This window comes from Myxine glutinosa, chromosome 1, assembly GCF_964187855.1.
Source record: "Myxine glutinosa chromosome 1, kmMyxGlut1.1, whole genome shotgun sequence".
NCBI lineage: Eukaryota > Metazoa > Chordata > Myxini > Myxiniformes > Myxinidae > Myxine > Myxine glutinosa.
Window position 1 is genome coordinate 110614065 of NC_136261.1, and position 14591 is coordinate 110628655.

Sequence of the window (14591 nt, forward strand, 5' to 3'; positions counted from 1 at the left end):
CAAAAACTGCTTGACCCCAGGGTACTCTGTCATACAAATGTCATTGACAGACAATCACCAAACTGTGAAGGCAGTTATCTGTAAATTTCAACGATCTTGACGTTTTTCTTGACCAATAAATGTTATAATTATCTTCTGTTCCACCAAATTTGTTTTCTAATTTGCCACCATCTTTATTTTCAGCACATGCATTAAACCAGGAAACTTCTGATTATTGTTTTGGTTACCAACAATTATAAAATACCATTTCTCTCAACATTTTATGGATACACATGAATCTGCCTTTTGTAAACAAAAGTCAGGTCGAATTTAAATGACCCTTGTACGATTCAGTATACAAAAAAAAGAAAAAAAAAAGGGTGGAATATTACATGCACAGTAACGCAGTGAATTCAAAAGGTCCACGAACCATCAATTTTTATTGGCAGCTTTTTACTCATGATTTCACAAATATCTGCTACAGTTATGTAACACAATCAATGACCCCATTACCAAACATGCTCTAGAACATGGAGAACACCCAGAGGATATGACTGCAAAAAAATAATAAACTGCATATAATTCGACGAAAAATCACCAAAAACCCACCACTATGCACAGAAACGGCCATTTTCGCACACATATGTACAACCGTAAACTTGTGTTCGAAGCATTTCAGCCTTCATATCCATCAAAGAGGAATTCCAAGTGCTGTAGCTGGCATTAAAAGGGCGTACCAATCAAAATATGGAAATCCCATTGAAATGGTAGTTCTATATCGCCACCAAAATGACATACAACCGGACCCCGACATTCGCGGTCCCAACATTTGTGGGTTCCGCGTATTCACAGTTGAAAAATTGCTACCTGCTTCTATATTCACAGCTCAGTGGCCCGCGTATTCACGGGCACAACAATTTTTTTCCACGAGCCGCGAGCATAACAGTTCTCAAACATATCTTCTGTCAGCCACACACAAAGCAGCTGGACATACGCAAAAAAAACAGATCTTTCCACGAGCAGCGGACATGTAGAAACCTGCTTCTACATTCATGACCTTTTTCATGAATCAGGAACCGCCGGGAACCTGTCCCCTTTTCCCCCATTGAAAAAATGCCGCGACATTCGTGGATTTTCCTCGACAATTTCAGATTTTCCTCGACATTCGCAGATTTTCTTCGACATTCGCAGGATTTTCCGTGAATCAGGAACCGCCAGGAACCTAGCCGCCATTTCCCCACTGAAACAATGACCGACATTCGCGGTTTCGATATTTGCAGCATTTTCCAGGAACCCGACAAAGTTAGACCTCGACAATAACAAAGTCGGACCCCGACAATAAAAAGCTGCCCCCGCAAATGTCGGGATCCGATTTTATAAATAAAGATGCACACAATTGTTCTTTAATCCATAGCATTGGGTTATTGTGCTACAACCACCTGCACCTTGGGCAATGAGCATCTCCAATGCTGACTTTTGAATGTTTATAGTACAATCATTGCCAAGCTGCACAAGTATATTTCAAATATCGAGGTGACACTAAAAGAAATATGTATTTTAACAAAACATGCTCTTTACATACACTACATGATGGCACTTATCACAATAAAAACATGAAAGATACAACTTTTACCTGAAAACTATGCAGAAAACGTGGGCCAATTTCTTATCTTTGGAGACCAAACCTTCCACAGAATTATTCGCTGAAATTTTGGAAGATGCATGTTTAGAAAGTGTGAGTCACTGTAAACAAAACAGAGCTGCCATGAAATTGTTTCAAACTAAACTTACAAATAACTTCTGATGATTTAAAACTTTTAATGATTGCATGAGCCACACATTTCTCTCTAACGATAAGTGGCTTTTCTCGCATGCCATCCTGTTTTGTCATTAGAGGGATCCTCTGTTATAATTAGTCAATCCAGTTTAATGGAAAGCGGTTGCAATATTTCACGAGATGTAATTCTACAAAATATAAAGCATTGCATTTTCTGTCAACTGATTGGCAAAGCCAGCAATGAAATACAGAATATTACATGTTTTCTGTTAATATTACACTGACATTGTTCATTTGTTCTATTGGGCTGGAAGAATAGTCTAGAGATATGTGCACTCTTCTTTTAGCTGTCAAGCCACGTTTTCAATGCAGACCCAGCTATAAATGATCACCCTGGTGTTTTGCATGCAGGACGATGCATCAATGTGGGTGACGTCCCTCCGAAGGACGTTAAGGTGGAGGCGAGCAGCGCTGGTCATTAAAACCGAACAGCACTAGTCGTTGATGGAGTTTGAAGACCCCAATGTGCCTTTAGCCAAGATTATGAGAGTTATCACCAGAAACTGACCAAATTCCTGCCATCTTCAGTGGAACGCCAGGTTTGGCCAGTCGGTACGTGAAAAAGACTTGGTCAAAAAACATTCCCCGACCAACCCCATAATAAGGTGAGAATAATTGGGGTCATTAAATAAGGACGAATAGTAAGTAGTAAGAGTAGTCGAACGCATTTGGACCATCATTGCCTAACTAGGAAACTGTTGGCAAAAACATGATGTGAACTGACGACATGGAAAAAAAAAGGGATCATTGTCAGGAATAACGATATTTGTAGATAGGGGAAACTACGAACTTGATTCAGGATGACAATGTACACTCAGTTTGTTCAAACCTTCAGACTGAAGTAAAAAGTTGGTCGAATCCAGTGTTATTTTATCGGCCTGAACAATGCTCTTTTACATGTATGTTTTTGGGATCATGTTAAAATATTAAGCATGTCCATCAAACCTGGCAGCACATTCACGAATGACCTACATTTATTCTTGACTTTTGCTTAGTTTTACCAATGAGATCACAACAGCAGGATTTCTGTGAAAAGCACACGGAAGTGCAGCCTTTGAAGTAATAAAAACGATTTGATTGCTCGGAATTTTCTGCAAAAAAGCATTTCCACATATTACTTGACAACTTTCTAAAAACAGGAGTTTCATTTTCACATTTCACAATCGATTAAAAGCATTGGCGGAACACAACCATTATTGTCTGCAGAATTTTACAGCTATGTTCCTGTGATACAAAGTTTAGCGGTGTTGATATGTCTTGTGAATTATTCTTTAAGAATGGCTCTGATAAAATTGAAAAAATGCACAGCAAAGTGATGTAAAATGTGAAATATATAATCTATGATTCTGCAAAATGTGAACATAATTCAACCAAAGTTATTTACTCACTTTTCAAAAGTATTTGCTTGGAGATTCAAGTACTCCCCCAAGTTTAGCATCTTTTATATGCTTTACAATTGCAAGAGCATTTCAGGAATGTTTTGAATAATTGTTAACAAAAATATTGCTAACATCAATTGTTAACAAAAATATTGCTAACATCAATTGTTAACAAAGAATATTGCTAACATCAATTGTTAACAAAGAATATTGCTAACATCAATTGTTAACAAAGAATATTATTTCCCCTGCTCGCCCAACTTGAACAACACATTGGTTCCACGTATCATTTTAAACATCGAGTCACCATCATCTAAATAAAAGGAAAACATTTTCCTAACACAGGCTGGGGTTTTCATCTTTAGACTTCAAGGTAATCATAAAAAAAAACTTAGATAGTCTTCGAGGTTGGTTCGCCCAGCAACACCTTACTAAAATGCTGAACTTGAAGATAAGGGTCGCCTTTGATGAGGGCAACATGTTTCTGCAACCACAAACAGAAACACTCGCTAGGTCTCACAGTTTCTCCCCCCAGTACAATGGATCTTACTTTAGGGAAACATTCCCTTGCCTCAGATTAATCTCTTACATAATGGTCGTGGAAACTCAGCAAGGAGGCATTGACAAAAATTATCTAAAAATGGAGGGTTGACCATTTTATCTTTGTGGTAACAGAAAGATCATTTTAGAGAAGCAGTAAGTCCATGGGGTAGACTGCACACAGCCCTTCACATGGCACCACAGAACTTTGAAATGTCGAGGGCAATAAGTTGCTCATTCATGGTGTTCTCATTCTGCACACCTGCTGCTTTGTCATTCTCGATATCCCCGGCCAGCGACGCCTTTATAGAAGACGCTCCTGGCTAGGTCTGGACTGATAGGTCTCTCAGGAACCAAAATGCTAGGCGTTTTGCGCCGCAGCGTTACATCACTGGGGGAAATAGTGGTTAAGGAATCGACCTCTCCTGGAAGTTGTGTTGCTGCTGGTCCTGTTTGATAAAATGGAAGTCCTTCTGGCTCTGCACCTACTGCCGTTCCTGCACCCTCGTGAGGTGTTGGACGCCATTTCCAAGAACTCACAACACCATCACCACCAGGTCTACCCATCTCCATCCCCTCTTCCACTCCAGTCCTTGGGCCACCAGCCTCGGATGTTGTTAATGACCTTATGGTGACATCTGAGAAACCCTTGTAACATGGAGAGCCACCTTCAATTATTGCTTGAGGAGAAATTCCAACTGGCTCTGTTGTAGATTTTAAGCTCGATGGAGAATCCTCAACTGATGAAGCCACTCTTTCGGCTTCATCAGTGTCCATAGATGAAGCTCCATCATCTCCCACTGCCTTTCCTCTTGTTGAAAGAAGACCTTGCTGCTTTGAAAGTGAAATGACCTGCATTAAACGTGGAGCATTCATTTGTGTGCCCCCACGTTTGCTTCTTTCTGCTACAAGAAGCCACTTTGTCCGGGCCGAGCTGCTTTTGGCAACAGAACTGGCCTGGTCCTGCTCTTCCTGAGCAGGAAAGATCATACGAGTGGCCCCAATTGATCCAGTTGTACTCCCAGATGCAGCTGTAGAATCTGCATCACTCTGAATGTTGAGGTATACTCCCATTTGTGTTTCCTCTCCTGTGGCATCTCTTGGCATCTCTCCTTCCTGTGAATCCACTCTGGTTTTCCAAAGCTCTCTACGTGTGGTTCTTCCTGCTGCAAACAAAGAAGGGTCACTGGGCTCCAGAGCCATAGCTGGTGCTCCAACCCTGGGAAGTGTGTTGCTGAAGGTCACCATGCTTTCTTTGCCCATAGGTCTTCGTGGAGCCATCATTTCCAGCTCACTGCTACCTGATGGGTTTAGTGCACGAACAGAGGCATTCTCACTGCGGCTCCTACTCAGGCCCACATCAGACCGACCCCGTGATCCATCAGTCTCATCTAAGCCATTGACAGATGAGCCAGGGTGACGAAATCCAAGCTCCCGACTGGGACCTCCACTGCCATACCTTGCCACTTGTCTCGGTCCTCGCTCCACTTCCAAGCGAAAACGGTCCACTGCATGGTGCACCTTAAAAAAAAGAACAACAATTTTAGACTGGCTGTCTTGTAGTTCATTATAATTTATCCTTTAACATTCTGTTTCCTGCAGATATAACCCCATAAAAAACAGTACATGTCATTTATATGGAAAAATCCAAGATATCGTTGTTTCTCAAATCAATTAATTCCAATAATCATAACTAGAAATATGGCAAACCAAGGTTTAATTAATAAGGACTAGGTGTGCCTCCTGTCGCTTTACTGTCGGGTTTAATAAAACAAAACGGCATGTTGTACTTCACAAACATATTGCCTGTCTATCTGTGAGTGTCATTGATGATGTAAAATTAAGTAAAACATGCGAAAAAGGATCTTTTCGAACACAGTCATTGTCATGGTTATGGTTGTTGTTGTTTATGTGCTCCTTCCATATACTTTTATATATTTTTTATATTGCTTGGAGAAAAACTACAATGTATATCATGTTTCGTGCTCCTGTCATGTCTTTTTGAAAGGTTCCTGCTTTGGTAAATGTTTCAAAACCGCTGCATAAAGAAAATTATTTGCGCTTCTTCTTCAAAATCGGAAAGAGGCTTTTAAAACAGGCAAGTTTGTGACTAAAGGTACAATTTTTTGTTCCAAGTAAATGGATTCTTAGCTTTCCAACCAAGTGAATGGATCATTACCTTACCAACTTTATGACAGCAGAAACGATGGAATACACGGTTATGGGCAGAGTAACTCTGCTCCTTACATATATATATATATATATATATATATATATATACATATATATATATATATATATGTTACGTTTGTGGGGGTAGCGATACCTAAGTTCAGGTGGAGTGTATAGATTAGTGTGCTCCGACTGTCGTGAAGAAGAAGAACCACCTTGGTGTACCATAAGTAGGGATCCATAAGCTTGTATCGTGGGCAAGCTTGTATCTTCGTCCCCATCACGAGGGGTGGGGCATGTTAGTTAGCTTAGGTATTATGGGTAAATGAATCCCCTGTGTGTCATTGCCTCTGTAATCTATTCCTTTGTTCCTTATGACACCGCACTAGACACCTAGCCAGAATTGCGCATTTAAGTTGACCCCGTTGACATTGTTGTTGCTTTGCTGTATAAAAAAATTACAAACCCATCGTCCCCTCCAGTGAAACCGGAAGGGGAATAATAACAGAAGAGGGTGGCAATAATTGTGGTGACCAAAAATATAAGTCTTGTTGGAATTTACAGACAACTGTCTGCAGAATATAGTAATACTGTAATTGTCTGTCATGGACATTTGTAGTAAAGAGCACATTGGGACTTTCAATAAAGAAAATAAATATATGCATGATATATTTTTAGCAGAGATTTTAAAACCATTTGTTTGGATTGTATGAATTAAAAAAGGAAGCGAGTAACCGAGGGGCATTACCGAATAATAAAGAATGCTTTTTTTTTGCCTTTTTGTCTTCTTTATCATGGGAGGAACGACCAGGATATTTGAAAAACTACCAGGTGTTTGACCTCCGCGTTATTGCAGAATGTAAGCTGTGTGATTAGGTCATAAATGTCAGCAGGAAGCATTTTATGTTTGTATTTAAAGGTTATCAGCATAATTTTAAAAAATCCATTGTTTTACAGAGTGCCAGTGAAGTGCTTTGATAATTGGGGTGATGCGATTAAATTTATGAGCCTGAACTAGGAGGTTAGCAGTCATATTCAAATGAGTTGTAATAGCTCAAGAGAACAAGCAAGCAAGGCTGATAACAATGAGCCGCAGTGATCCAAGTGTCACGTTATGCGAGCATGAACCGGAGTTTCAATTGTTCTCTGATTTAGACATGAGTGAATATTGTGCAGATGGAAGAAAATACTCTCACATATTTTAGCAATGTACAGGGTTGAGGAAAGACTTGGGTTCGTAGTGACATCTACATTTAAACAATAGAAGCCAAGCTCAGGTGGTTATTTCACTCTCTGGTCCTGAGGTTTATATAAAAGATGGATAAGGGGCCAAGAAATAGCAAGTCACTCTGGTCACCATTGAGTTTGAGAAAGTTCATCGACATTCATCTTTGAATTTCTGAGAGACAGGAATTTGTAGTTCTAGGAGAGAGTATATTATCAGATTCAATGATAGGTCGTTAGTTCTGGGTATCATCAGCTTAACAGTGAAAGCCGATTAAGAATGATTCACGGCACTGGCTAAAGAATGCACTGAAGGCATACAAGAGCTTGCAGTCACGTGAAAAAGTAAGTACACCCCATGTAAAGTTTTGACTTTTTCAACATATTTCAACATACAGCTATTTGATCTTCATTTCAACAATATTGATAGATAAAGGTGATAGAATATAACAAATATCATGAAACATTTACATGTTGTAGTCCATTGTATAATTTAAATAAACATAAATGCAAATTTCGCATGTGGAAAAAGTAAGTACACCCTTGGCTCTAATAGGTGGTATTGCCCTCTTTGGCAGAAACAACCTCAAGTAGGAGTTTCTTATAACTGTCTACCAGTCTCTGACATCGACTGGGAGAAGTTTTTGCCCACTCCTCCATGCAGAATTCTTTCAGCTGTGCGATGTTTGAGGGGTTTCCTGCATGCACAGCTCATTTCAAATCCTCCCACAACATCTCGATGGGATTTAGATCCGGGCTTTGACTTGGCCATTCCAGAACCCTCCATTTCTTTCTTTTCAGCCATTCCTTGGTGGATTTACTGGTATGTTTAGGGTCATTGTCATGTTGCAAGGTCCACCTTTGGTTGAGCTTCAACTTTCCGACAGATGGCCTCACATTATCCTCAAGCACCCTCTGGTACAATGAAGAATTCATAGTGGATTATCTGATGGTGAGCTGCCCAGGCCCTGATGCAGCAAAGCTGCCCCAAACCATAATATTTCCACCACCATGCTTTACAGTTGGTATCAGGTTCTTGTGGTCAAATGCTGTCTTTGGTTTTCGCCAAACATGTCTTCTGGTACTGTGGCCAAATAGCTCTACCTTTGGCTCATCTGTCCAGAGCACATTGTTCCAGAAGTGCTGGTCTTTGCCTAGGTGTTCATTGGCAAACTTTAGTCTTGCCCTGATGTTCTTTCTGGACAGCAAAGGTTTCCTCCTGGCACACCTCCCATGTAGATCAAATTTGTGCAGCCCCTTTCTAATGGTAGACTCGTGCACTTTGACATCAACAGTGGCAAGAGCTACCTTTAGGTCCCGTGATGACATTCTGGGGTTCTTAGAGACTTCTTTCAGCATCTTGCGGTCTGCTCTCGGGCTGAACTTGCTGGGGCGGCCTGGCCTGAACAAGTTGGCAGTTGTTTGAAATCTTCTCCACTTGTAGATGATCTTCCGGACAGTCGAATGATTGATTTCAAATTGTTTGGAGATCTTTTTAAATCCCTTCCCAGACTCGTAGGCATATATATCCTTCTTTCTGAAGGCCTCAGAGAGCTCTTTTGATCTCGACATGGTGACACCGCACACTTCAACAACAAAGAGCAAACCAAACGAAATGTCTGAGGTTTACATAAGACTGGTTCCTCCAAGATCCTCTCCAAAGATTTTCTAATCATTTGCACCTGAGCTGGTGCACCTGATTTTAATTTTAGGTATTTGAAGTAGTGGTAAATGTAGAGGTGTACTTACTTTTTCCACATGCGAAATTTGCATTTATGTTTATTTAAATTATACAATGGACTACAAAATGTAAATGTTTCATGATATTTGTTATATTATATCACCTTTATCTATCAATATTGTTGAAATGAAGATCAAACAGCTGTATGTTGAAATATGTTGAAAAAGTCAAAACTTTACATGGGGTGTACTTACTTTTTCACGTGACTGTATATGCTTTGGTGGTGGGATTCTGAACAAGCTGAAGAATATCTTGAAAAGTAAGGTAAGTACCATTTTTACAAAAAAATTAATTTACACCTCTGTATGTTTGTCTGTCTGTCTGTGAACAGGAAATCTCAAAATGTTGTGGACGGATTTGCACAAAACCGGGTGGACAGGTTTGCTTCGTGACAAGGAAGAATTGATTCGAGTTTGGTGAGGATCCGCATCTAGATCTGGACACTAGATTTTTAAGTGATTCTTCACCATTGAGTGATAGGGCCAAAACCGATATATAGCACGATATCTCAAAAAGTTATGGACGGATTCGGACGAAACTTGGTGGACAGGTCAGGTATGTGACAACATAATTAATTCAATTTTGGTTAAAATCTGAATCTGGATCCTGATACGAGAATGTTTTTTTAAAAGTGATTCTTCATTATAGAGAGATGGGACCAAAAACTATATACAGAACGATATCTCAAAAAGTTGTGGACAAGGTATGACAATACGAGTTATGACAAAACTAGGTGGTTGAGTTGTTTAGATGACAATGACAAGCCGATTAGATTTTGGTTCAGGTCCGGATGCAGATCTGGCCTTTTAGTGGGATAGAAACCATAAAATGTTCAGCCTGGGAGAGATATGTGCTCTATCGAGTGCAGTTCTAGTTGTAGTATAAAAACGAGCTTAGTTATGAGTACATAAACGGACACCCAATTAGAATCCTTGTGTCAAAGACAAGTTATGAATAAAAAACAAAAAAAAACAAAGGTCGAAGACAAGTCCGCCCCTCGTAACTATATACTTACACTTCCAACACCTTCTACAATGTTCTACTTTTTCTTGATAATAACAATAAGGTGATAACAATTGTAACATCTAGATAAAAATAAATCCTTTTTTATTTAAAAAATAATAATTTTCCTTTTAGAACAATTATTTCTGCACATAGCTCAAATATACATTTTATTAAATAATTTCCCACCTTTTGCTTCAAAATGTATTTCCCATCTTTCCTCGCAAAATGACCATATTACACGAGCAAGCAAATATAACCGACATGCCCTGCATGCTGTTTGAAGAACACAGGCTGTAATTAAAACCCAAGGATGCTAATTGGGGGTCAGACTGTAGCTGCTGTGCTATAAGGCAATAGAGGTATGAAGGGCAGGCTTCTGCCATCTATATTTCTGAAAGAAAACATGCAAGAATACTTCAGCTCATTAGTGTTCTTATATACTGTAAACGAACCGCTTTCAATGAATGTAATTTATGGCAATTATTAATTTTAATGAGGTTTGTGTAGAGATGTGAAATAGCCATATGTAAAGTAGATATTCTCTGGCACGCAGCCATGTCTTTCCCTCCTCCTCCTACTGCTACTTCCCCTCTCTCGCTGCATGGCAGGCTGACTGTGAACAAGGCCAAGATATTGGTGGCGGTGAGAAAACTGGGCTATATGAGAGAATAGGAGTAGGAAGGGTTTGTGATCCACTTTATTAACTTGCAAATTAGGAGATGCCAGCTGCAATCCTGCAAGCCATATTATGCCAGGAAATCCAAATCCGTGTGGTGCTTTAGATCTTGACATTGCCTTTGCTTTTTTTCCCCCAAAGCTGAAGCTTGAGCTCAGCATTAGGGGTCTGCATTTATATGTAACTGCCGTTAGGCTTAAAGCTGGATCTGCGCCTTGGCTTTATTACCCTGGATGTAAAAGAGATGGATTAAAGATTAGTGCTGGAAGAAAATCTTGGAAAAAATGGTAATACGAAGATTTAAAAAATACAATTCCAATAAAATTTCAAATTAGTGACCACTATGAGCATGAGTGGGAGATCAAAACACCACTCTTAAAAGACCCTGATGAAATATTAGTTGAATACAAGTGGAACATTCAAATGTATACCATGTTCAGAAAAATTTGTGAAATTCCAAGCCCAGCCAACTGGAAAAATCTATAACAAGGGAAATCGGAGCACTGGGAGGGAAGAGCATCTGTCAGAAAGAGCTAATGGAGGGATGAGGGAGGGTGCTCGCCCGCCATATGTGTGTACACAATAAATGAATGCCTCTAATGCCAGTGTGATCCATGAATCTTTAACTTCAGAAAGGAAATTCCTATACAGGCAGCTATCAATTTTTTATCTTTGTTTGCAATTACGCTTTATTTTCCACAACAGGAAGTGGCACACATTATTTGGTGTATATTGGCAGGGTCTTAATTTATCTTTCAACCTCTGTAGATACAAACAAGACAGGTTATATGGCTTTGATTGCTCTACGAACATATGGTTATATGGCTGATACTCGAGGTCCCTCGCCTTTCGAGTGGTATGAGGAATAGATCTGGGTAATATGAAAGCTAAATCTTGAACAGTTGTTGAAATATCGCGTACATAAACCAAATCGCTGAGATGGTTGCCATGGCAACATGATTCAACCAATCACAGCTGTGACCTAATAAGATTGAGATAATGTCATGAGGAATAGACATCTACAATATGAAAGCTAAATGTTCAACGGTTTTTGAAATATCGCGTACACAAAAGTACATGGACGGATGATCGGTCCATCGGATGGAGCTCATTTTAATGTCCCACTGTCTCTGACCTTGTCGGAGGGTCAAGGGACAAACATACCAACAAACGGTGTGAAGAGTAGATGAGTCTCGGTAAAGGGAGTGCTGGACTCAAGTGTTCAAGTCATATAAATGGTCAAAGTCATGATTTTTATGTGAAGAACTACATTTCCCACTGTCTTTGTGGGAGACTCTGTACCCACTGTACTGTCTGTACTGTACTGTCTGCACTGTTTCCCACTGTACCCTTCCACCACTCACCCTTAGGAGTTTATTTGGCTGCACTTTCCCCTCCGCAACGACTTCCTGTTACCTCCCCACCTAAGATGGACATAGGTTATGTTTTCACCCCTGTTTGTCTGTCTGTGAGCAGGAAATCTCAAAAAGTTATGGACGGATTCGGATGAAACTTGGTGGACAGTTTTGGTGCTTGACAAGGACGAATTGATTCGATTTTGATGAAGATCCGGATACTCTAGTACAGCGTTTCTCAACCGGGGGCCCGTGGCCCCCCAAGGGGGCCACGGGCCTTCGACCGGGGGGCCACGAGCGGACGCCGAAAAACTGCGATTCAGAATGCAGAAGCTTGTAATGTACAATTAAGGTGACGAGTCTCCGGTCATAGTGTCAAAGTAAAAAGGGTAGATGAGTTTAACCTTCTCTAAAAAAGGGTAGATGAGTTTCTCTCCATCTCTTTCTGCTTCTTTACATCTCTACTTCCTTTCTTCTCCTTCCCTCCAGAGCACTTTTCTAAACCTAATTTTCAACCTTACTGTATTACCGTTACAAAAGTAATTAATTCGTATTTGCAATTTTTTTCTCAGATGTCGAAGGCTCGAAAATGGAATGACAGCTATGTCAAGTTTGGATTCACGAATGTCAGTCGAGATGGCGTGGACTGCGCGCAATGTCTGCACTGCTCGGTCGTGATGTCAAATGCGTCACTACGTCCTTCCAAACTTTCAAACCATCGCGACAAGATGATTCCCGGAAGGAAGGAAGATAATATCGACGCTCTGTCTGCGAAACGATCACGATATGACCGTGAAGCGACACTTCCCAAATTTGGATTCCGGCCAGAAGAAAAACCTGCTCTTCAATCCAGCTACGAAGTGGCATACCGAATTGCGAAGTGCAAGAAGCCGCACACTATTGCTGAGGACCTTATCAAGCCATGTACAGAGAAAATGGTGGAATTGATGATCGGACCAGAGGCGAAAAAGAAGATCCAGCAAGTTTCGCTCTCTAATGACACGATCCGACGATGGATTGACGACATGGCTGCTGATGTGTGCCGTCAAGTTTGCTACGAAATCAAACAAAGCACGCTCCAGGCTAGCCTTCAATTAGACGAGTCTACCGACACCGCCCTGGAGAGCCAGTTGATCGCCTTCGCTCGCTACGAGAAAAAGGGAAAGATGAAGGAAGAGTTCTTGTTCTGCAATACCCTACCAACCACAACGACAGCGGCAGATATCAAAGCTATTGTGGACTCTTTTTTTGAAGCTAACGGACTCGGTTGGCAGAATTTCAAGCACATTTGTACTGATGGTGCCCCAGCGATGGTCGGCGTCAGAGGAGGGTTCGTCACGCTTGTGAAGAACGAATGGCCCCATGTGACGTCCTCCCACTGTTCGCTACACCGATACGCTCTTGCGTCAAAGACTCTTCCGCCTCGTTTGCTGGAAGTCATGGACGTCGCGGTCAAAGTGATCAACTTCATTCGTGCGAAGGCCAAAAATCATCGGCTCTTCCAACTACTGGCCAACGAAATGGGAGCGGAACATGTTGGACTTCTGTTCCACACCAAAGTCCGTTGGCTATCGAGGGGGAAATGCCTCTCTCGGCTGTATGAACTCCGGGTTGAGGTGGAAATCTTCCTGCGAGACAACGAAAACAACCTCCATGTCCACTTCGACAATGAAGAGTTCGTCATGATGCTCGCCTACCTGGCCGATATATTCGGCCAACTCAACGAAATGAACCAGTCCTTGCAAGGCCATGATGTGACAGTCAGTGACGTTCAAGACAAGTTTGCCGGACTGTCTGCTAGAATGGAAGTCTGGCAGGCACGAATCAAGGCCGGGTCCACTGCCTCGTTTCCTTTCTTGGACGAGCACCTGCAGACGCAGAGGATTGAGCTTCCCGTCGGCATCAAAGATTGCATCACTAGACATCTCGACAATCTCTCCGCTGAGTTCAAATCGTATTTCGACGATGCACCGTTGGATGTTCCGTGGCACAAAGACCCGTTCAACGCCAAAATTGAACCTACTGAAGACGAAGCAGAGGAGCTGGCAGAGTTGAAGGTTTCAAAAGCAATGAAGCTGGTCTTCAGTAACAAAGAAGACCTCTCCACCTTCTGGTTGTCTGTTCAGGATGCGTATCCACTACTCAGCAAGAAGGCATCCGTAATGCTCATTCAATTCGCCACAACATATCTTTGCGAATCTGGATTTTCTGACCTCGCGACCATTAAAACGAAGTCCAGAAACCGTCTTGACGTTGGGAACGATATTCGCCTTGCTGTGTCCAAGACGGAGCCGGACATAAGAGGCCTCGTCAGACAAGCCCAACAGCAAGTGTCTCATTGATTGTATTGCTTAGAAAAATGTTTACTTTGATTTATCTTTTAAGACTGAGTAAATAAATTTCATAAAACGAAATCTGCATCTTTTATTGAAGGGCAGGGGGCCACGAATGTTAAGCGACTCGGTAGGGGGGCCATGGGCCATCAAAGGTTGAGAAACGCTGCTCTAGTATTTAAGGGATTCTTCACCATTGAGAGATGGGACCAAAAACGACATTCCAAAACATTGTGGGTGAGATGGGTCGGTGACAAGAACGAGCTGATTCGATTTTGGTTCAGGTCCGGATGCAGATTTGTCTTCCAGTGGGTTGCAAAACGTAAACTTTTCAGCCTGGTAGAGGTATA

At 41.3% G+C, this 14591-nt stretch overlaps 1 protein-coding gene across 2 annotated transcripts in view; it reads right to left on the bottom strand.

Moving 5' to 3' along the window:
• Positions 1–3135: 3135 nt before the first annotated feature.
• Positions 3136–14591, bottom strand: part of PLPPR4 (phospholipid phosphatase related 4) — a 104262-nt gene continuing 92806 nt past the window's right edge. For both annotated transcript variants that reach the window (XM_078776037.1, XM_078776043.1), the window contains exon 8: positions 3136–5256. In XM_078776037.1, the coding sequence (XP_078632163.1) occupies positions 4009–5256 (1248 nt within the window). In that variant the 3' untranslated portion in view covers positions 3136–4008. The remainder of the gene's footprint in view (positions 5257–14591) is intronic.